Here is a 20,606-nt window from a genome sequence, read left to right as displayed (position 1 = left end):
TCCCTCCCCTGCCCTTTCCAAACAAAAGTTTGTCTTCTCTTTAAATTTGGCATCAATATCCAAGTCATCTGTTTCATTTCAATAATTATGTGCAGTTGCTATTTTTTTTTTTTTAATTAAAAAGAAGCATCTGATGAGCTAATTTGCTGATAAGGCCAGGGTTCTCCTTCCCATAAGAAAGGTTGGCTTTGCTCAGGCGCATAGCCACGCTCCACTTCCGCTGGCTTCTTCGTGAACTAGGCACAGAGTGCACACTTGTTATGACCATGAAGTAATTCGGAACACTCCTCCTTCCAGTTCACAGCCAACTCTGTCACCTAGGAAGGACTGTGTACCACTCGTCTCGGTTTTAGAACACACTGAATGGAAAATGCGATTTCCCCCCTGCTTTTAAATAATCATTGCATATGATTATTAATAAGCCTGTCTGTTTTGGAACATTTTTTTATAAGATGAAGAAGGTCAACTAAGGAATACTGTCACATTGTTCGGTCTACAAGGAGAACTTAAAAGGCAAAGAATGCTTTGAAAATTCCTTTTTCCAAGTAGAAAAGATGCATTGTCTTTAGCTTATGAATACAAATATACTAATAAAATCCATTTTCATTTATAAAGTTGAATTTCCATAATAACATTAACTTTAAATAAAAATATATTTAAAAACAATGAGACCACATCATCATCATAGATGGGTGTTGGAAGTCTAATATATAGATTTAGCATAAGTTCTGAATATAGGTTTCTTAAGTTTGTGCTAACATTTGATAGAACAGGGCACGAACAAAAGTCATTTGCTAATTCTGTACAATTCTCCATTTTACCATATTAGAACTTGCATGAATGAAATGGGCTCTTTTTAATTTCCTTGGGATTTAAAAAAAATGTATTTAATAAAAGGGTTTATTTGGCAGGAGGTTTTTAAAGAATAAGGTTTTAGTTGTTTTATCTTAAAACAGAGTAACAAACTACACAAAACTGTTTTTACTTTCAAATTTGATACTTGCCCCCCAAAATGAAGAATAATTGAGACAGGAAGCATAGGGGAGGTGTTAAAAATAATATATTACCTTTTTTTTTTTTTTTCTGATTATTGAGTGCTCTCTTTTTCAGGTAAAAACAAATGGAGTCTCTGCTGTCAGACTGGAATCACCATTAAAGAGCAACCCATTTGAAGATCTGTCATTTAATCTGCTTGCTGTATCAAAGGCTCAGTTACCTGTTCAAACATCATCTGTTCTAACTCCAAACCCAAAGGGGTTGATTCAGTTGCCTTCTGCAACACAAAGTAGCGTGAATACTTTGAGTTCTGTAAGTTGCATGCCTCCAATTCCAGCCCGGAGTAAATCCCAGGAAAATATGCGATGTTCTCCAAACCCATTTGTTACTAGCTTGACCAGCACAAATCCTTTTACGGACAGGACTGCCGCTCCTGGAAACCCATTTAGAGCCGAGTCTCAAGAATCAGAGGCACCTTCCTGGCTCTCCAAAGAAGAGCCTGTTGCTAACAGTCCTTTCCCCTCTCTGAAGCCTCTTGGTCATAACAGTAGCAAGCCTGCATCTTCATTTGATGGTTTTAAGGACAGTTTTGATCTGCAGGGCCAGTCTATGGCAAAAATCAGCAACCCAAAAGGATGGGTAACCTTCGAGGAAGAAGAGGACTTTGGTGTGAAAGGGAAGTCAAAGTCAGCTTGTCCAGACTTACTGGATCATCAGCCAAGTTCACTTTCTGGCTCCAGGGTGACCTTTGATGATGACTGGAATAAAGGTACAAATGTTCCTTTCTGTGCATTGCCATTGAGAAGGCCACCTCCACCTCCTGTCACTCTGCTTCCACCTGGCACCACCCCTTCCGTAGCTCCTTTCACAACCTTGGCATCTAAGGCATCACCCACACTAGACTTTACAGAAAGATAAGGTTATGCAATAGAAAACAACTGTTTTGTTTTGTTTTGTTTTGTTTTGTTTTTGTTTGGTTTTTAGTTTGGGCAGGTTAGAGCCAAAAGAATTGGGCATTAGTTATTCATTATGTGCAATAAGTAATTGTTAAGTGCACTGATGTTGTCATGAAATACCACTATTTAATGTGTACAAAGTTGGAATATGTGTATATTGGAAATAAGGAAAAAATCCTTCTCATTATTAACTGGAGTTTTGGTGTGTTTCTGTTTGGCTAAGTAAGAGTAGTAGCCATAAACATGCTCAAAACTACTTTAGAAAAGAGTCCTTATTCAGAAATTCTTTGTCGGTCTTCTCTGAAGAATCTCAAAAAGCCCAGACAACTTTAGCTGATATTACTACCAGCTCTTCACACTTGGTAACAATTGGTGTTTCCAAGTAGTTACCAAAGAGCTATCAGAGTTATACTGGAACAATTTTGAAAGGCGTGGCCTTAAAAAAAAAAGTGTGTGTACCCACTACACACATATACACATGTAATCGCTCACGTAATTGCAAAACTCATAACTTAAATTCTAGGATATAACTCAGACCAAATTTTACCTAAAAGTTCTAACAGAGTGAGTTAGCTTTTCAATATTTCATTACCCAAGGGATGGCTATAAATGAAATATGTACATTTCCTTAATTTTCTTTCCAAAACTAGGATCTCACTACATAACCAGATTTTCCTATACCATTCCACCCCCCTCCCCTGAACATACACATAACACACATCTTTGTTACTTTGCACTCCCAGCACCTCCATATGCTTTTCTCTGGGAGGAGGTTCTTGCAGCTGGAAGCAGCCGATTTTGTGGATGGACACTCCAGCCCTTACAAAAAAGCACTGTGGCCTTATCTGTCCGGAAGGCACATGCCTCCAAGTCCAAGGAGAAACATCAGAGCTAAACATACTCCCCTCTCTCTCACTAATGTGTATGTTGCCCATTTCCCTCCCACACTTGGTCTTTGCTGCTTTTGCTCTGAAGCTTCGTTAGCAGGAAGGCACCTGGCCTCGGGATGCTTGCAACGGGGGTCTACTCAGTGTGTGTGCTCTGTCCCCTCGAGAGGCTCCCCAACTCTTCCGTGATGCTGCTTTACATTGTGAGAGGCCAGCCCTCAGGTCAGCTGTGGATTTTGTCTCCTGCACTGCCAATATGCAATGATCCTGCTTTTATTAATTCTATGAAGCTCACAGAATTTTTACACGATGTAGTATTTTGATATCATTCAGTAATCCCAGACAGAAAACTCCTTGGGCAATAGTTGCTTTGTTGTCAGTTTAAGTTAAAATCATCTTTACCCCTTAAAACTTATATTAACAATCCTTTTATATACAGAGTTGTATATGTCCACCTAAATTCCACTGTCCACACTTAAGCTTTAGAGAGGTGCATTGGGAGAATATCCGAAAATAGAGTTCCTGGCTAAGATTATGTAAAATGGAAAAGCACAGCAAACTGCATTGCACTCAAATACATAAAGCAAATCTAGTAGGAAAAAAGCACTTTTCTAAATGCTCAAATGTTATCAAAATACTATATTTATAGAAGTAATCCTGTCTCTGTTAACAGCCTGGATTTGCTGTTAGAAATAACTCTTGTGAGTTTTATATTGTGCTTTTGGAGGGTTCTAATCATTTCAGCAGTAGTAAACAGCAGTATTACTATAAGCAGTGTGCTTCAGAATGTGAATTAACTTGTTGAAACTGTGGCTTTGACATCTATGTGATTAGTGTATATGGTATTTGCTCTCCGTTAGCAGAAGAATTCATTATCAACTTCATTAGTGCAGATCGCAGTTCTGTGAGCAGTGTTTCCTATTGAATATAAACTACTGCCTAAAATATACATATCGTGCAGCAGCTCAGCCTTTATCAGGAAAACTATATTTGGCAAGTTGCTAAAAGGGCACAGAGTTATGAAAGTTAAAGGTATGCTGCAAAAAACTAGCCATTATTCTGTGTTACTAAAATATTTACCAGTTCTGTTAAAAGCAGAGCAGAAATTAGACACTAAGGATCTCTTTGTGAATTCTTTGTTCCCTATAGTAGATTGCTGTTTATATGTAAGAATTTTATTGCTTATGTGGCATACAATATTTATAACTATATACTTTATAGAAGTACAGTATTAAAGTCAGTGGTATACCAACATTCTGTACATATCCTGTGAAATGTGCTGTCATATGAAATAAATATACCTGTCTTTACCATATTGACTGCTTTGCTCAAGAGGGAAGAATTTTTCTCAGCCATTTTCCTTGAACTTTTCATATCCAAGTTTAATGACATTTGGGGATTAACTCATATTGTCAAATCAGGTATTTTAATTCAAGACCTTATTTCATCCATTTCACTTCTCCATATAATACTCTAGAAGTAAGAAGATATTCTGAGACTACAAATCATCAAGAAGTCCATGTACTTATCCTGTAAGAGAGGCCCTCATTCAAAGTCTTGTTGGCTTGAAAATAACACTGAAGCAGGAATGATGATTTTCTAACCCACAGCAAAAGAAACAAATGGGGGTAGAAGAGAGATAGGCCCAGGGACAGCCAGACCTAAGAGACTGACCTAAGAAGACTCAAAGTACAAGGCCAAGGCTAGTGGTTCCTCTGAGTATTGACTTTTTTCAGTCCTATATGATTGCTATTCAGAACAGTAGCCTTGATTCTTTTTATTTTTTTTAAAGATTTTATTTAGAGAGAGTGTGAGCACGGGGGGAGGGGCAGAAGGAGAGGGAGAGAGAGAGAACCTCAGGCAGATTCCCCACTGAGTGCGGAGAGCCCATTGCGGGACTTGATCTCACAACTCTGAGATCGTGACCTGAGCCGAAACCAAGAACCGGATGCTTAACCAGCTGAGCCACCCAGGTGCCCCTAACCTTGATTCTTAAATCACTGAATTATGCTCATTAACCTCTGACTAAGAACTTTTAGATAGAGAATAATAGGCTTTTAAAGAAACTTTTGATTTTAAGATGATTGATATATATATATATATATATATATATATGCAGTTGTAAGAAATAATACAGAGAGAGCCCATGTACCCTTTATACAGCTCCCCCCCCTCCCCCCCCCCGCCAGTGGTAACATTTTATAAAACCATAGTGTAATACTACAACCAGGACCTTAACATTGATGCAAAACATTTCCATCACTGGGAAGATCCTTTATGTTGCCCTTTTCCCTGCTGCTTTCCCATTCCATCTCCCCTCGCTCGTCCTTAACTCCTGGCAACCACTAATCTATTCTCCATTTTTATAATTTTGCCCCTTCAAGAGTGGTATGTGACCTTTGGAGATAGAGAGCTCAAGTAGGAGGAGGGGCAGAGGGAGAGGGAGAGAGAGAATCCCAAGCCAACTCTGCACTGAGCATGGAGCCCTACACGGGGCTCCATCCCAAGACCCTGAGATCATGACCTGAGCTGAAATCAAGAGTCAGACACTCAACTGAGCCACCCAGGTGCCCCTAGTCCATTCCTTTTTATTGCCGAGTGGTATTTCATGGTATGGATGTACCATGGGTGGTTTAACCATTCACGCGCCCACTGAAGGACATCTGGGTTGTTCCCAGTTTGGGGCTATTATAAATCTGCTATGAACATTCTTGTACAGGTTTTTGTGTGAACATAAGTTTTCATTTCTCTGGGATAATGCCCAGGTGTACATTGCTGGATCATAGTGTAGTTGCATGCTTGTATCTTTAGAAAAACTGCCAAAGTGTTTCCAGAATGGACCATTTTACATTTCCATCAGCAATGTATGAGTGATCCAATTTCTCTGCATGCTTGCTTGCATTTGCTGTTTTTATTTTAGTCATTTTAGTAGAGGATGTATCATTGTGGCTTTATTTCCTTAATAGCTGATCATGGGGAACATCATTTCATGTGTTTATTTGCCATCTAATATCTTCTTTAGTGAAATATCTGTCTTTCGCCTATTTTCTAAATGGGACTGCTTTTTTTTTTTTTTTTTTTTACTGTTGTGTTTTGAGGGTTCTTTGTCTATTCTGTATACCCACCCTTTGTTAAATATGTGGTTTGCAAATATTTCTCCCAGTCTGTAACTTATCTTTTCACCCCCTTCACACATAGCCAGATCTTGAGCTCTGCGTGTCCACAAACTATAGTAATGGTGACTGACACAGGATAACCAAACTCACAAAAAGCTGATGTATAAACCAAAAATACCTGTGTATTAGTTTTAGAAACATAAGTCTGACCACATCAAGATTTAGTGACATGTGGAAGAATGGGAACTCATACACTGCTGTTGAAAAGGGTAGACTGGCACATCAATTCTAGAGAGCAATTTAACAACATCCAGTAAAATTCATATATTCTATCACAAGAAATTTGGTAAGAGAAATTATAGTGGATGTGGAGCAAGACATGTATTGTTTGTAATGGTTGAAAACCAGAAATACACTAATCATCAGCAGGGGAATGGAGTGACCTATTCATGCAGTTGAATACTACACAGCAGTGAAAACAAGTGCATGAAATATTAGTAAGTTTAATGAAATTAGAATGAAAAATTAGTCATTATGGAGCCAATGGCAAGTTACAAAATAATACAGTATGACATCGGGGCGCCTGGGTGGCTCAGATGGTTAAGCGTCTGCCTTCAGCTCAGGTCATGATCCCAGGGTCCTGGGATCAAACCCGCATCGGGCTCCTGCTCAGCGGGGGGCCTGCTTCTCCCCCTCCCTGCTTCTCCCCCTGCTCATGTTCTCTCTCTCTCTCTGTATCTCTGTGTCTTGAATGAATAAATAAAAAAAATCGTTAAAAAAAAATACAGTATGACATCATTTATATAAAATTTAAAACATGCAAAACAATATACTCTATTCTTTAGGGAGAAGTACATGTGTTGATGGTGGAAAAACAGCAAATGGGAATGAGGAACTCAGGATAGTAGTTACCTTTAGAGAAGGGGAATAAGATATTGGAATCAGAGAGGGATGTGTGGGAACTTTAACTGTATCTTTAACGTGTTAGGGCTTTTTGGAAAAAAAAAAAATTCTTTTTTTCAATAGACTAAAAATTTTTCCTCCCTGGCTGCCTGATATCTAGCAGCCATCATGAATGACCTATTAATTATCTAGACCAGAGCGTTCATCACTAATGGATTGCTTCATTAGATACAAATGGTCGAAGATGCCCTTTACCCTAGAAAGGCAACGGTACCTAAAATATTCAGAGAAAAGTTGCCAAACTGCACAAGAACACACAGATCTCACCTTTTGTCTGAAAATTCAGAACTCACTTGAGTGATGGCAAGATGAGGCTTTGGCACAATTTATGACCACTGAAACAACACTAAGAAAAAGCTACATATAAATTTGTGAGGCATGGCCTGGATGAGAAGAAAAAAGACCATAAGAGAACACTGAAATGAATGTAATAAAAAAATTAAACTTTAGCAGGACTACAAAGGCAAAAATCAGTGCTGACAAAGATTAAAGATACTGCAAGGGCTTGTTCTGTGGAGATTTGGCAGATTTTCTACCAAATGATTAATAAACTACATAGTTAAACAAAGTGGATGGCCAGTACATGAGTTTTCCACACTTTTCATTAATATTAAAAGTTATACCCAGAGACCCTGTAATACAGGAGTTTGTGGATAAATGGTTCTCACAAGGCAAAATACACTGTCCACCCAAGTTTTAAGCAGTAGTTGGCTCGATGAATACAGAACGTATTCAGGATAAACAGAGGGATGACCTTATGGCCAGCAGTGAGGAACTCAGAGAACTCAGGAGGCCCCCTTCCCCCTCTGGGGAGAGAGACATTTGCCATTCTGACCAGTACTGCACGTTCCACCGTCTGGGTGCTCCCTGCCCCAATACTAGAGATGAAAACACATCTGCTCCCTGGGCTCCATACCCTGTCTGTCCAGGATCAGCCTAACTGTCTTCATATGAGGCCCTGGATTGGCTTTGGGCATTTCCAGGCCTGCAGTCACACACCATGCGCTCTGCCCCGAACCCCAGGGATGAAGTTTCCACGGTGAGAGCCAAAGTTTCAGGAATACAAAGTAGCGAGTGCTTGCAACATTCAAATCAATTTGTATTCGGCAACAGCCGAAGGAGATAACCGGGGGTAGAGGTCTTGCAGGATCTTAGAGCTTCGGTGGCACCTTGTTATCAAGGGCTCAGTGCAAATGTCACCATCCCCAAGGCACTCCTTGGCCATCCAGTCTAAAAAGCCAATCGCCCTATTTGGTTTTCTTTAGACTTCTATTTGAATTTGCCTCGTCCCCGTATTTTGTCTCTTTGTCACTTCCACTGCATGACAGCAGTGACCCTGGACGCGCCGCGGGGTCACCGACACCTGGAAGAAACAGCGCCTGTTCAATAAGAATCTGTTCGGCGGTGGCTGGCTGGAGAGTTTGCGGGCGGTCGCTCCGGCGGCAGCCGCTTCAGGCTCCCTAGATACCCGACTCGGAATCAGCCCGCACTGGGCTCCGCGACCACTTTCTCCTGCCACTCGGCGCTCATACCCAGCAACCCGCGCGCACCTCCCGGAACTTCTCCAGACCGGAAACAGCGGGAAGCACTTCCGGAAGTGGTGACTGCAGGCGGCGGAAACCCCGCTGAGACTCGGAGCGGCAGCGGGGAGCCTGCTGCGGGGCTCGGGGCCTGGAGGTGCCCACCACCCCACCCAATCCGACCTAAAAGGCTTCTCCCACCCCACCCATCTCCCTGGGTGGAACCTCGGGCCCAGGCGAGTCGAAGGGGCGTTCCGCGCTCCCCTCCGGCGGCTTGGGCTGTGTTGGGCGGTCGCCCAGACAACAGGCACTTCCGGGAGCGAAGCTCGGCGAATCCCGCGGGGCAGGGTGCCGGCCTGGACCGCGGCCCTCTCGGACTGTGTGGATCGCTGCCCGGCAGCACCTGCTTCCGGGAGCGCATTGCCGGGCCTTTCGCACTGCGGCTTAACCACCTTAGGCTTCTGTGTTTCTTTGTTGCTCCTGGCAACAGCCACTTCCGGGAGCGAGTGCCCCGCTCCCCCCGTCCCTGCATCGCTGGCGCCGGATCCCCGAGTTCCGTCTCTAAGCAGCAGCTCGCCCTCGGGTTACGGTGGGCCGCGCCTCCCGGGCCTCCTCGCCGCCTCGGCGGGGTCTCCGGGGCCGCCATGGTTCTGCTGCACGTGAAACGGGGCGACGAGAGCCAGTTCCTGCTGCAGACGCCGGGGAGCACAGAGCTGGAGGAGCTCACGGTGCAGGTGGCCCGGGTCTACAACGCGCGGCTCAAGGTGCAGCGCGTCTGCTCAGGTGCTGCCCGGAGGCGCGGCGAGTTTGCGGCCGGGACCGTGGAGCCCGAGCCGGGGCGGGTCCGGGAGGGGAGGAGGAACGGGTCATCCGGGATGGGGAAGTGGGGCGGGAGCCGCAGGACTTTTCTCGGGTCGGCTGGGCGGGGGGAGGGTCAGGTTTGCGAAGATTTGCAAAGACATGAGGCTGGCGGGCTTGGAGGGGGACAGCGAGCTTTCCCGGAGATGCCTGAAGAGCCAGCGGAGCGCGTGGAGACGCCGGCACCCGGCGGGCGGGCGAGGCCGAGTGCCCATCGCAGCGCAGCGGGCCGAGTGTGAAATAGCCCGCGAGAGGGAATAACCCGCGGGCGCCGCAACACTGGGCCGCAGAGCAGGTGTAGTGGAATCGAGCAGGTGGGAGAGGTGGGACGGCCCCCGGCCCTTTTCAGAAGGTGAATTCGGGGGCGCCTGGGTGTCTCAGTCGGTTAAGTGTCCAACTCGATCTCAGCTCAGGTCTTGATCTCAGGGTTGTGAGTTCAAGCCCCGCACGGGGCTCCCCGCTGAGCATGGAGCCTGCTTTTTAAAAAAAAGTGAATTCACTTCTAAGGGGGAGCACCTGATTTAGGATGGTGCCCCGAGGGTGGGAAGACCAGCCGAGGGTCTTGGTGTTCCTTGCCCTTCTCCAGGGAACACAAGCCTTTTTCTCATATTACAGCGTTTGGTCACTCCGTCAATGATCTAGAGCCGCGCTGTCTGGGGACTTTCTGCAGGGAGGGAGGTGTTCCCTATTTGTGTGTCCAGTAAGGCACCCACTAGTTGAACACGACCCAGGATATGCATTTTTAATTGTATTTTTTTTTAAGATTTTATTTATTTATTTGAGAGAGAGAGAGCGTGAGCAGGGGGAAGGGGCAGAGGGAGAGAGAAAGGGAGAAGCAGAGTCCCCGCTGAGCATGGAGGCCAACGAGGGTCTCCATCCCAGGCCCGGGATCATGAGCTCAGCTGAAGGCAGATGCCCAACCGACCCAGCCATCCAGGCACCCCTAATTGTATTTCATTTTAATTTAAATGTAAAGAGTCAAGTGGGGCTAGTAGCTACCACATTAGACAGCACAGCAGTTGACAGGATACTCCAGATGTGGTCTAGAGTGTTTCTATAATACGAGATTTTTGTGCCATGGAGAATTCCTTAAGGGTTATGGTTTCTACCTTTATGAGGCAGACATAAAGTTTCTTAGTAAAATTTACTGATTTCAAAACAAGGTCAGTATTCCTTTTTTTTTTTTAATTAAAGCATTTGGGGAGAAAAGGGACTCCCAATTTCTTTTTCTATAAAATTATCAATTGAAAACATGGTGCCAAATGTGAATAGTCATGTTAGTGACTCATTCGTGTGTTCTGTAGCCCCCATTGAACTGATTGGGGCTGTGATTCAGGCAGGCCCCAGTGCTGTGCCTGCCAGAGACAAGGATGACTGAGACCAGCCCCTTCCCCCAGATACTTAGTCTGGTGGGGAGAGATAATAAAGATACAAAGGTAATAAAGGCCCCATGAAATTACACCATTTGTCAGAGGTCAGGGACAGGCCTGGCCCAAACCAAGTGGCATCTAAGTGTTTGTTAAATAAAATAGGGAGCCGATGGGCAAGGCCCCTAAGCTCTAGGGAGCTTACATTTCAATGAGGATAGAAAGTGTTGTGATGATGATCATGATACATATTGCCTCACTTTCTCTTATTTTTAAGAAATGGAAGAATTAGCAGAACACGGCATATTTCTCCCTCCTAATATGCAAGGACTGACCGATGACCAGATCGAAGAACTGAAATTAAGGGACGAATGGGGTGAAAAGTGTGTACCCAGTGGGGGCTCAGTATTTAAAAAGGATGACATTGGCCGAAGGAACGGGCAAGGTAATCCAGCATGTGTCTTCTGTGTGCATGCCTGAGTACAGTAGCAAGTACGCAAGAGGCTCTTTCCCTGAAAACATTGACCTCAGTTTTCTATACGAACCAGTGAAATGCTGCACTGTGTGCCTCCTTGTGGTGCAGTGCAAATCCAGAATGAATGGGGCGGGTAGAGGAAGCATCTGTCTTCTTGCTCTTACTAAGATGCTGCTAGCTCTTAAATATGTTAGGTGAACCACCTGAAGCTGCCATATTTGTAGGTAACAGATGGTGAAAATTGGCACTTTCTCGTATGGTTCAACCTAATCGTTTTGGGGGGAAATGATTGCAAATGCATTGAAGGTTCTGTTCTGTTATGGTTTGCAGATACTGGGCTTTCTTTAGAGATTCCATGAGAAAGAAGGAGATTAACTTCGGCCCACAGGTCTCCACTTGAATGGAGGGCATGCCTCTCTGTGGGGGTAGGGCCAGTAGCCCAGTACATGTCAGAGCATTCTAAAAGTGATCCCCCCTTTAGTGTATGCTTGATCGGGTGGAATTTCAAGGAGAACAGATGGTAACCCATTCGTTCTAACACAGCTTTATGTTTCTAGCATTTTCAGTGTCTAAGCCATACTTTTCTTCATTAAGAAGTTAAGCTTTGAGAGAGTCTTACGTGACTTCTCACGGCCAGCTCTCTCCCGTGTCCCTCGCCTGAGTTCCATGTGGGTCCTTCTCTCATCTCCCTGCTCCCCGACTCAGCCAGGAGTGGGATCAGGACATGGAAGAAGAGTTTTAAAGATGGCCATTTCTCTCCCTCTTCCCTGTTTTATTTTCATAGCTCCAAATGAAAAAATGAAGCAAGTTTTAAAGAAGACTATAGAAGAGGCCAAAGCAATAACATCCAAGGTTAGCTTTTGAAACGATGCCCTATAGTCTGTCCTTTGAAATAACCAACTCCACGTCTGGCTTCCAGAATTCTCCGCAGACCGGCCTTTTCTATTTTTTTGGCCTTCCAGAGTCAAGGGAGAGCAGCATGCTTGGGGTGGCCCCTCACTTTTCCTTTCCATAATGGTGACAGTGTCCTCCCGGTTTGCGCAGGTCCGGCAGAGACTGTGCCCGGCCTGTGTGGGTGCCGATCGGCGCCTGCGCGGTGTCTGAGGAGCTTAACAAAGTGAAATGTAAACATTGTGGGCCTGGATTAGCTCTGTGGATATTTGATTGACCTAGTACGTGCTGATAGGAGTTACTTTTTTGTGATCGTCCTGGTAATACAAAAACTGTTTCATAGAGAAGTGTAAGTCCTACGGTTGACAGATACCGTGAATCTGGAGGAAAAGGATTTAAGGCTGTTTGAAGAGTTGGGTTTTCAATCAGTCGCTTTATGTGTTGACCTGGTCATTGCTCCTACCCCCTCCCCCAGGCCTTCACAGTTGATAGCTATTTGTGCAGGGGTTTTTCTGTTCTCCTCCTCCTGATTCCCTGGGCAAAACTGCTACTTCTAAACCACTATGTCCCGAATTCTGCAAGCTCCTAACTAATCCTTTTTAAGTGCTTCAGGAAAGACTGCCCTTCTGTGCTTGTTAATACAGCAAAGGCTTTGTGAAGTCCTACAAGGAAGGCTTTGGTTCAATCCAGCGTTTGCAAAATGCATTTGACCCTAGAGTGGTTTGTTTGTTTTTTTTTAATTAAAGTATTGCTAATGATAATAACTATTAACACCTGGTCAAACTAGTGCCTGTCAGGACGAGTTAGGAAAACAGTAGCCTGGGCGCGGCTCTGCACCCTTCCCTCCCCACACTGCGTTCTGGGCGCTTGTCTCCCCTCTTCCCTTTGCCTGGGGATATGTTTATGCAATTCTCTCCTAGTTTACAGAGAGGTTTCCAGGGGTTCCAGTCCTCCGCTGCCGTGATTGGCCCAAGTTGCAGAGCCCCCGAGCGGCAGGCCCAACTTCTCGCCTAGGGCCCTTTCTACGCCGTCCGCCAGACATGCAGTGCGGGTCGCTGTCCCCTCACCAGACCCTGCCCTGTGGGGGCACTTAGCACTGTGGGTCTGGTGTTCCAAGCGTTGGAGTCCCATGGTGGGAGGTTGGTTACGGGGAGAGTGAAAGATGGTGGAACATCCAGACGAGTTGGCTCCCGGGGAATGAGACGACTGTGTCTCTGCAGCCCCGTTCCCTGGGACGCCCGTCTGCGGAGAGCAAGAGACTGTTGGGGTGTCTGTTGTCCTGAGGCCACACCAAAGTTGCTCCCTGGCCGGGGTTCGCTGCCCTTGGCCTTTGGAGGAGCTTTTACAGAAAATGACTCTGGCACCCCACCACTTGGTGGCGCGGGTGACACCCTCCCTGCAGAAGCCTTCCCTCACGTGACCCCATATCTGAGAGCTCTTCTCACCGATCCTTCGGCATAGGTCTCTCCTGGGAAGACCTGATGTGTTTTATGGGGATTTGGGTCAGGAAACGGTCTCATGAGCCCCTGGGAGTAGGTGAGGCAGGAATAACACCCTTCAGTTCACAGATGAGAACCTAGCTTTCGGGAGTTTCAGTCTGGGCACCCAGCGGACGGTCCGCCTTCCTCCCTCAGGACACAGATCCCACCTGTCCTCACCCCTCTCTGGGACCTGGGCGTCCACACTATAGGACGGCCTGCATTTTCTCAGGAGCAGGGATCTTCTCCTCCTTCCGTCTTACTCATCTACCACTCAGTGCCATTATAACGCTGTTACCCAGAATGGTCCCAGCCCAGATGTGAGCTGCGATGTGCCCCCCTTAGTGCAGGACCTTCCATCCTGCCCTGCCGTGGGGTCCCTCTAGCCCCACTTTCCCAACTCACCTCCTCGCCCAGCTGGGCCCCGGCCGGCTCTCTGTGGGCAGGAGGCCCCAGGCTCTGAGGCTCCGAATGGCCTGTGTCCTTGGGCAGCTTCGCTTCCTGCTTGACAGAGAGGTCAGGGCTGTCGGGCAGGAGCCCTCGCTTCTCTGTCCCTCCCGCAGGTCTTCTCTTCCTGCCACCCCCTCGTCCGTCCCTGGAGACTCGGATTAACCCGTGTGTCTCGTCCCCCGGCTCTCTCCCCTTTCTACTGCTGCTCCCACTGCAGCTTGTCTGGATCCCCACCTTCTAGAAACCCAGGACGGGGGTAATGCCCAGTGTCTCCCCTCCCATGGGCTGCGTCTACCCTGTTAATGCACTCGGGCCTCTTTCCTTCCCTGGAAATCAGTTCTCTGCAGCTTCACCCTCACAGCACCCAGTCGCCCGCCTTTCCCTCCCAGAAAGCTTCCCAAAGCTGAGGTGCTCCGGGTTTCTGAGAACCCCGCCTCTGTTTACTTACCCCACAGCGTCGGCCATCTCGGGGCCACTGGTGACCCCCTGACCCGCAGATCTGAGGCTTTTCCTGTCTGACTCTGGCCTTTGAGCACATGGGGGATCCTCCTGTCTTCCTGTTCCTTCCCAGCTCCCTGAGCGCCCTTGCCCTTGCTCTTCTTATATTTGCTATTAATCAGAGTGCTTTCTCCTTGGCCCGCTTCTCCTTTCAGCTCTTCCCCCAGTGTTTTCCCTCCTTTGCCAGATGCATACTTACCTCTGCAGGTAACTCAGATCTGCCTCCTCCCCCTGACACCTGCATTCGTTGCACCTGAGTTTCTTCCTGGTTCCTAGATGGTTCTACCTGAAAGCCCGCCAGCCGGGACTTCGTCTCAATTTTCCTAGACCCGAGAGCTCATTGATTCCTCGCGCCTCTCCCTGTGCTCTGGACCCAGGAAGAAACACCTCCCGCTGACTTCCCCCTTGTGTCAGCGGAGCCCCCGGTGCCTCGGATCACACGGGCTGTAGCCCTCCCTGCCGCCACCCCCAAGCCTCAGCTTGGGTCCTGTCCCACAGTGCCTCTCCAACCCCACTCCTCCTTCCATGGCCTCAGCCACCGCTTTCTTTCAGGCCTTTTAGACACCAACGGGGTGGCCTGAGGTCAGGTTCGACACTAACTACCTGGGATTGGCGCAGACCCCACAAGTGAAAGGACAAGGCCCCCGCAAGGACCCCCTCCCTTCAGACACCAGGCCACCCACGCTTCTTCTGTCCTGGCTCCACATTTGGAGGTTCCCGAGACCCCCTTCCAGGTTCACCAGTTTGCTAGAACAACTCACAGAACACACTGCAAGTGCTATACTTAAAACTATTATCGTTTTGTTATAAAGGATGCAACTCAAGAAACCGCCAGACAGAAGAGACTTAGGGCAAGGTCGGGGTGGGGGGGGCAGCTTGCAGAGCTGCCACGCCCTCCTCCTGGGGTTCCAGGCACCCATCTTCAAACATCAGTGTTTTCAACCAGGAAGCTCCACTGGGCTCACTACCCAGAATTTTTAGCAGGGTTTCATTACGTGGGCATGAGTGATTAAATGATTGGCCACATGATTTAACTCCTCTCCAGCCCCCTGCCTTCTCCCTGGAAGTTCCAACCCCAGCTTGGTCTCCCTGGGGTGACCAGCCTCCCCCTTGACAGGAGGTCCCAGGCGGGTCACCTCGTTAGCATAAACTCAGGGCGGTCCAAAGGGGCTCATTATGAATAACAACAGACATTCCTACCACTCAGGAAATTCCTGGGGATTTTGAAGCGCTGTGCCAGGAGCAGGGGACAGGGAGATGTATTCCTCACTGTATCAGCACCCCTCTGATCTCCCCTGAGCCTGCCTCCTGCTCTCCCTGGCCTTGTGCTGTGCTCAGTGCAGACTCCCCAGCCTGGCTTCCGTGGCCCTTCCAGCGCGAGCCCCGGCTCCCTGTCCAACCCTAGCTGCCATCACCCGCCCGCGCTTGCCCGCCAGTGCTCTTTGCTTCTGCTGGTCCTGGAGCACCCTGTTCCCATCTCGGCCCTGTCACTCACCCGGGCCACCTTCCCCCGAGACGTTGCCTGACCCCCTCGGTCTGTGCTGTGCTGAGTGTCCTCTCAGCCCCGCTCAGTCTGCCTTAAGGTCTAGACCGTGGTGGGCACACAGACGCCCCCGGGGGTAGATGTAGTGGCTTTGGTAGCAAGAGCGTTGGGAGTCCTTTTTATTGCTCTGGCAGCACCTGGTGAGAGTCTTGTACGAGAACTTGGTATTTATTGAATGGGTTAGCCCCGTTGTAAATAGTGATGCCTGTCCTTGCCCTTTCAGAAACAAGTGGAAGCTGGAGTCTGCGTTACCGTGGAGATGGTGAAAGACGCCTTGGACCAGCTTCGGGGTGCAGTGATGATTGTTTATCCCATGGGGCTGCCGCCCTACGATCCCATCCGGATGGAATTTGAAAATAAGGAAGATTTGTCTGGAACTCAGGTATGCAGCTCGTGGGCATTCTGTAAGGTGGGTCACCTCGGATTTGGCCCTCTGCTCCATACACGGCTTTGCACCATGCTTCCTGTGCCTCGGGGCAGAGTCCTGAGCTTAGGAGAGGACCCCGAAGGTAGCGCTGCTGGGTGAGGGCACCCAGAGGAGCAGGCAGGAAGGTTTGTGAGGCTGCCCATCAGGAGGAACTGAAAACATTCCCATTTTCTTTGGCCACTGGGAAGCCAGAAACCTAATTTGTGCCTATTTCTACCCAAAATATATTGGTCCCTTTGCATGGAATTTTGTGTTCTGGCCTTACCTTTTGCTTCATGTTATTTTCCTAACTTTATGTTCTTTTTTTTAAAGGCTTTATTTATTTGACAGAGAGAGACACAGCCAGAGAGGGAACACAAACAGTGGGGAGGGGCAGAGGGAGAAGCAGGCTCCCACGGAGCAGGGAGCCCGATGCGGGGCTCGATCCCAGGACCCTGGGATCATGACCTGAGCCGAAGGCAGGCGCTTAACGACTGAGCCACCCAGGTGCCCCCCTACTTTTATGTTCTGTTTTCCCTTGTTTTTCTCATTTATTCCTTATCCTATTGGGCAGTATCTGTGGCTCTGAGCCGTCTTACATAGGTGGGTGTGCAGAAGCAAACAGCCTCATTATGCCTGTATTAAAGCCCAGCAGGATTCCGGTGTTCTGTGCTGGCAGGACCCTGAAGTCCCATCTGAGAAGGGCCTTGTGGAGAGGGTGCGGATGGTACCAGACACTGCTCACTTCCCAGAACAGGAAATTAACTGAGTCGGGCCTGAGTTGAAACGAACAGGGAGGCATTAAAACGAGCAAGGGCGGAGCGCCTGGGTGGCTCCGTTGATGAAGTGTCCAACTCTTGATTTCGGCTCAGATCATGATCCTCAGGGTCATGAGATCAAGCCCCATGTCAGGCTCCGCTCGGTGTGGAGCCTGCTTGGGATTCTCTCTCCCTCTCTTTCTCTCGCTCTTCCAAAAAAAAAGAGCAAGGTCTTTGACTCGTTGGAGGGGTTGGTTCTTCCCGATGTGGGGAGAGGAGGTGGAGGGGGTAGAAATGGCAGAACCTGCCCCATACTGGTGGGGGGTGGGGGTGGGCACCAGCCAGGCTCCGTGCACCGGGGGTAGGATCACACACTGGGGGCAGTGTCCCGATAAACCTTAGAGCCAGTTCTTACCGTGGCCCCAGGCAGGACTGAGTGTCATTGAAGAATCACAGGCCCAACTGTGGTGGGCAGCCAAGGAGCTGAGAAGAACAAAGAAGCTTTCAGACTATGTGGGCAAAAATGAAAAAACCAAAATTATCGTCAAGATTCAGCAAGTAAGTACTTTTGCTTTAACATGTCACAATTTTTTGTTAATTATTTTCCAACCGATAAAAATTTAGAATAAATCTGACTTAACGTCCTTGTTGCAAATACGTTAGTGCCAGTAGTCCAGGCTTAAAGTAAAACTATCCTCTTTATGTACCAGCAGAAACTAGAATATATGGCTTGATTGACACTATCTGGAGTTTGTTTTAATGGCGGGGTGGGGAGTTGGGGGGTAGATAAGCCATGTTGATTTCAACTTTAGAAATGGGCTACAAGTAACTGAAAATGTTTCTTGAAATGAAAACTACAGCCTAGAGCACGGATTTCAAGTTTTCAAAGTACTGATACTCTGTAAACACGGAGGATGTGCCAGAAGGCTTACAGATGGAGGTAGCATAGGGCTGTGTCTCCGCAAGGTGCTTTGTCACAGTCGTTTCTCTGTGATTTCGGGAACACAGCGTCCTCCATGACTATCTCCCTCCCCTCCCCACTGGACCTGCAGTGGCCGACGGGGGGATGGCCATGACCAACAGCACTGCCCACCCCCTGGTCTCCCTCCCCCATGAGGGCCCTGGGCAAGGGCTGCTGGAGCCCAGGCCTTCAAGTGATGGTCAGAATGGGTCACCTGTGTAGCTGTGGGCAAAGGCAGTTGGAAGCACTCACTGTTACCTCCTGGATTGCCCCTGGAGGAAGGCTGTAACCCACAGTCTGCTCTGCCCGCATCTTTTCAGAGGGGACAGGGAGCTCCCGCCCGGGAACCCGTGATCAGCAGTGAGGAGCAGAAACAGCTGATGCTGTATTATCACAGAAGACAAGAGGAGCTCAAGGTATCGGGATCGACAGAAGGTTTTCCACAGAGCCGGCACCAGGGGCCCCCTGTGCCCCACCCAAGCGTGCAAGGCACTTTGGGGGGCGGCGAGTCTTGCAGGATGTGGGGAGGGGGCATTGCTGGAGCTCCCTTCTCTCCTGCGCCGTGGGGACCCTGCCTGGTGGCCCACCTGTAGCCAAGTCTGGAAGCTTCCTTCTGGGCAGGCGGGGAGTGGGAGTTTGGACTCGGGGGTTCTTTCTTCAGTCTGTTGATGTTGCAAAACACTTTTCCAGAAATGCCTTCCTGAGTGAGACATTTTTATTTCCAGAAATTGGAAGAAAATGACGATGACTCCTGTTTAAATTCTCCGTGGGCAGATAACACCGCTTTGAAGAGACATTTCCACGGAGTAAAAGACATCAAGTGGAGGCCAAGATGAAGTTCACCGGCTGATGACGCTGTCAGAAATACTAGCCTTTCATTAGGCAAATAATACAAATTTAAAAGAATAATAATAGTAACAGTAAGAGTGCCTGCAGCCCTCTGTGAAAGATGTTGCATTTCTAGTTTTCCTAGTTTTTCTTCCCATTTGAATGTTTCAAAGAAAAATTATTCAAGGTCTTAGAACTTAATAAATACACCCTCAAAAGAATCAGCCTAAATTATTTTTATTTGAGAACAACTATTTAGTATCTGAGGTTTTTCTTTGCGTACTAAAGATGGAATGACATTTTTTTCTTCTGGATTTCTTTGTTTCCTGTTCTCACCACCGCTGCTGTGGGGGAGGAAATCGAAGAGCCCTCTCTCCCTGCGAGTCCTGCGTGCGCCGCGAAGCTTGGCCGCTAGAGGCCGCTCGAGGCCGCCCGCCGCTCACCGCCCTCCTGGTGGCCCCGGGGGGACCCGCAGCCCCTCCATCCATCGGCACCCAGCCTCCCAGGTAAAGTCCGCCTCCTGGCCAACGCCTCACTGGCCTTGCTCTAGTACAGGCTACAGCCGTGGTGGAAGCCGGCTGGCAAGCCTGTCTAACCTGGGAGCTGAACCAGTTCTTCGGTAATTTCTGGGCTTTTCCTGAGAACAAATGCAGGCCCTGGTAACAGACGCGGTTGCCCCCCGTGAGCTCAGCCTGCAGCTGTCCGGGTGCCAGGCTTCCCCCACGGCTGACGATGGCGTCGGGCTCCGTGACCACCGGTCGTCCTGACTGCTTTTCTACGACAGCTCTGGTCTGAAGCCCCATCCCCTCATCCCCACAGACCCTGGCGCCCGAGCTCAGTTCCTCTCCCAGACTGCCTGGGCAGCCAGAGTGGCCTAGAAATCCTGCCCTGCTTGGCTTTTGGTCTGTAGAATGCCGTCCCCCTAGTTGGAGGACATGCAGTGTGCTGGCCCTGAGTTAGAGCGACGTGAGGGGGACTCGCCCTGCCCTCGCCCTCCAGTGGCCCCGCTCCTCTTCCTGCCCCGGAGCCACCACGGGCTGGAGCTCTGGTGGCAAGCGGAGGGGGGGTGTGCTCTACCTGCTGAGGGCAGGCTTTCCGGGGCGCTGGGCCGGCCACTGCCCCCCCCCCCCCCCCCCCCTCCCATCTCCAGCAGCAAGATTCGCCAAGACGCTGCTCCTCACCTCGAGGGGAGGACTCGTGTCCTTGGCAGAGACTAGCCTCTCGAGAGCAGACAGGACCTCGAGTACTCCACGCAGGTTCTTTTCCCAAAACCTTCAGCCTCCTCCCCTTCCCACCGTTTCCACTTACTTAGAGGAGCTGCCCCCCAAGCTGGCTCCCGGGGTTCCTGCTATTCCCAAGGCAATGTTCCCGAAAGCGGGTGGCCTGCCATACCATACATCACGATTGTGCCTTACTCTTCTGGTTGATTGACAAATTTTGTAAAATCAGATCTGCATCTATTTTCCTTTTGACTTGGATTATAATTTTAAATGTCTCCATCAAGAGCGTCTGTACTTGATGATGTGAAGTTTGCGGTAAAATCCTATGATTTTATTTGAGGAGCCTCCTGCCTCTGACAACGTGTAGCTTATGTGCGTCGCATCCGTGCCACACTTGCAAACAATGTTATCAAGCCACACGGTCACAGTAGATCT

General features: G+C 48.4%; 2 protein-coding genes across 4 annotated transcripts in view; both read left to right on the top strand.

The window, feature by feature from the left end:
- SYNJ1 (synaptojanin 1) overlaps positions 1-4,154 on the top strand; it is an 85,792-nt gene extending 81,638 nt beyond the window's left edge. For all 3 annotated transcript variants that reach the window (XM_032393248.1, XM_032393247.1, XM_032393246.1), the window contains exon 33: positions 1,111-4,154. The gene's annotated coding sequence lies outside the window, so the exon portion shown is untranslated. The remainder of the gene's footprint in view (positions 1-1,110) is intronic.
- Positions 4,155-8,496: 4,342 nt separating this feature from the next.
- On the top strand, positions 8,497-19,857 carry CFAP298 (cilia and flagella associated protein 298). Its single transcript, XM_032393345.1, has 7 exons — positions 8,497-9,221; positions 10,941-11,108; positions 11,923-11,990; positions 16,222-16,380; positions 17,589-17,720; positions 18,444-18,539; positions 18,849-19,857. Exons 1-7 carry the CDS (start codon positions 9,083-9,085, stop codon positions 18,957-18,959), a joined length of 873 nt encoding a protein of 290 aa, XP_032249236.1. The 5' UTR covers positions 8,497-9,082; the 3' UTR covers positions 18,960-19,857.
- Positions 19,858-20,606: the final 749 nt, after the last annotated feature.

This window comes from Phoca vitulina, unplaced genomic scaffold (assembly GCF_004348235.1).
Source record: "Phoca vitulina isolate PV1807 unplaced genomic scaffold, GSC_HSeal_1.0 scaffold72, whole genome shotgun sequence".
Lineage (NCBI taxonomy): Eukaryota > Metazoa > Chordata > Mammalia > Carnivora > Phocidae > Phoca > Phoca vitulina.
Note: the sequence above shows the minus strand (reverse complement) of the source record. Positions and strands in the feature narration are given on the sequence as shown.